The sequence below is a fragment of the Cucumis sativus genome, chromosome 5, assembly GCF_000004075.3.
Source record: "Cucumis sativus cultivar 9930 chromosome 5, Cucumber_9930_V3, whole genome shotgun sequence".
NCBI classification, from domain to species: domain Eukaryota; kingdom Viridiplantae; phylum Streptophyta; class Magnoliopsida; order Cucurbitales; family Cucurbitaceae; genus Cucumis; species Cucumis sativus.
The window spans coordinates 2,696,381-2,699,696 of NC_026659.2; the positions used below are offsets into that span (position 1 = coordinate 2,696,381).

General features: G+C 29.0%; 1 protein-coding gene across 1 annotated transcript; it reads left to right on the top strand.

Annotated features, from left to right (window-relative positions):
* Positions 1-2,797: 2,797 nt before the first annotated feature.
* Positions 2,798-3,316, top strand: LOC116404068 (pEARLI1-like lipid transfer protein 1). The gene has a single exon (XM_031886263.1). It carries the CDS (start codon positions 2,863-2,865, stop codon positions 3,241-3,243), a length of 381 nt encoding a protein of 126 aa, XP_031742123.1. The 5' UTR covers positions 2,798-2,862; the 3' UTR covers positions 3,244-3,316.

Below are 3,316 nucleotides of genomic sequence, written 5' to 3' on the forward strand. Positions count from 1 at the left end.
CTGTTATGACACATCGAACCTTAGACCTACTACACCTTCAACCAAGGCAAGAAAAAAATGTCCGAAAAACACTCTTAATTTTGAAATTTGCTCGAAATTACTCAATGGTGAAACTAATGCTGACATCGAAAAGTGTCCAAAATGTTGTAAGATGATGGAAGGACTTATTGACGTTGAAGCGGCTACTTGTCTTTGCCTTGCTATTAAAGCTAATATTTTGGGCAAGAATCTCAATATCCCCCTCTCACTCAACTTGATATTGAGTGCTTGCCATAAGAAGGTTCCAAAAGGCTTCAAATGTTAATTTAATTACCATCTTTTATTTTGTTAGAATAAATGGTTATTGGAATAAATGATAATTGTTTGTGTTTCTTCGTGAATAGATGCATCATAAGAGGATGCATCTCTTCATGAAAATTAATAACTAAATTATAGAAAAAGGCATGACTTTTCGAATGGCCACGAATAAGTCTATAAATATGTCATTTTCTATTTGATTAAAAAAATACATTTTTTCATTATCCATAATCTTGACGTTCGGTTGATCCACAAAGTTTCATTTGTTGATCTTCTAGACATGGTACTATTTTTTGTAGAAAGCTGATATGTTCTATTCTAGGAGACAATTACTCTCAAAACTCAAGTACTAGGGTGAGTAAATTTATCTTAAGGAGACAACATGAATTCGTTGGACTCAGATCTATAATGCATATATGAGTTTTTCTTTGTTGTGATAACAATGTCGATAACATATTTTGCATTATTGTTTATTTCGGAATGACTTGAACAATTCTTCCTTCTTTGTAATAACTTGAACAATGCTCCCTTCTTCTTTATTTGTTTTTGGGTTCAGAAGTATATGGGTTTTCCTAGTTTCTTTTTAAAATAATTTAAATTTCAGTTGCATTACTATTATTTGGGTGTCAAGGACTTAAAAGATACAAACAAAAAAGTGATTAAAAACCATTCATCCGTTATTATTATTATTTCTTTTTGTCTAAATTATCTTTGAACTAATTTATCATTGCAATGAGGTCAAATATATATCATTAGAAATTCTTTGAGGCTTCCTTATTGCAATTTAAAATTTCAAAGTATACGGTAAAAATGAGGTTAGTTCGTTGACTAGGTAAAATTTCTTGTAGTGATTTAGTGGTAATTGACATGCATGACTTTCGTTCCTAGGATTAAGCTGGAGGTTCAATTCTTGTCCCATTAATTATTTTAATAAAAAAAGAATTATCAATTGATATATTGTTAATTCGTGGATGATAAACTTTTGAAGCAAATTTAGAATGAAGGATGGTCTGATTATATACTTGAAACAACTTTTTAATGATTACTAATAATATATTATTACTGTTCATGGCTCTAAAATTTTGATTTTGAATTGAGTACTGATAACTACTATTGCATACCAATATATAACACAATTTAGTATTGTATTTTTAAGGAATGATGATATACTATGGGTACATTAATTATATTATTTAACTTTGAAAAGCTGTTTGAATTAGTATGTATATAAACTGAACCATATACTTAATATTTTGGCATCACAACAATATTATAATGTATAAAAGACAAAATCCTTTATATCATTATATGCTTAATTTTCTTTCTATTTACATATGACATAAACCAATCGATATACAAAATAATATGAAATATATACAATTGATATACAAAATTAAATGCAACTAATTGCATATACAATATAGCAAAACCATCTCAAAATTTTGACAATAAAACAAATTAAATTCTTTTAAAAAGAGATACGATTCAGATTAGTAGATTAGTAGATGCATTTAAGTATTATTGTATATCAATAAAAATATATATTATCCAATTCGGTCACTAGTTGGACACTCTTTTTCTACTCCAAAATATATATTCAATAAAAATCAGAAAAAACTGAATAATGTCAAGAAGAACGGGAGAATCTGTATTAAATTAATATAGAGTCAATAGTTGAGGCAATTAAATGAAAATTAAGATATACAAAGATTAATGTAATTAATTGAAATATTAAATTACATGTTTTGTCAATAATTAAAATTTGAAATTTTTGGTTCTTTTAATGTGTAAATTTTCAATCTTGTCTCACATAGATCAATTAACTTTTAATTTTGTGTATAGTGTATTTTCGAACCATTTATTTTTTTAAGAAGTTAATTGATTTATTATATAAAGTAATTATTTGATTTTTATGTGTATAAAATCCAAAAAAATGGTGCCGCTTTTACATGTTGTGTTCAAACTTCAAGCTTCTTCTAGCTGCCTTTCTACTTTTAATTTCCAACCATTAATGACATAATTTTTTGTTCTGTGATTTTTTTTAAAAGAAAAACAAAAAGGATATTTTAATTTAAGACTAGTATATTACACAAAATAAATGAATAAATTAAATAATTGATATATACAAACTATGGAACTACAAATGTTAGAAACAATAAAGCGTTTTCTTTCTATTTCCATATTACCGAAAATCAGGATCTCAATTCTCGAGTCAACATTTCAAGTTAGTTATGTATACAAAGTTCGAGGGAGGAAAAAATGGGAAATGCAAGTCCCCATCTCAAAAATGTCCAAAATTAAGTTTGCATAAACTTTTGAGCTTTCTAAAATAATTGCCACCTAAACTCATCACACGTGCATGGATGATGGAGTTATCATTATTATTTTTAAAACAATATATACACTTTTATAAAGTTTGTTCATTCTTCTACGTCACATTCATTCTTCATATACTAAACCCTATAAAAACCCTAAAACCCCATCTCCAATTCTCCCACACCAAATCCTCAACTAAGACTACTTGGTTTCTGGTTTAATTTCCATTGAGTTTTAATACATCAAACCATGGCTTCCAAAGCTACTGCCACTCTTGCCTTCCTCCTCGCTCTTAATCTCTTTTTCTTCTCTCTCGTCTTTGCCCACAATGACCGTTATGTTTCGTCAAACCCTAATCATACACCTATCCATGAGGATGGAAAAAAGTGCCTAAAAAATACTCTTAAGCTTGGAGTTTGTGCAAAATTGCTCGGTAATCTTGTTGATGTTACGCTCGGCAAGTCTTCATGTTGCCCTTTGATCCAAGGGCTTGCTGATCTTGATGCTGCTGTCTGTCTTTGCAGTGCTCTTAAAGCCAGTGTGTTGGGAAGCAACCTCAATATCCCACTCTCACTCTCCTTGATTCTCAATGCTTGCAATAAGAAAGTTCCAAATGGCTTCCATTGCTAAACTTAGTATCTTTTGCTTCAATAATTATTTCACAATGTTTAATGTTTAATTTGAGGGTATGTGGTTTAGAATA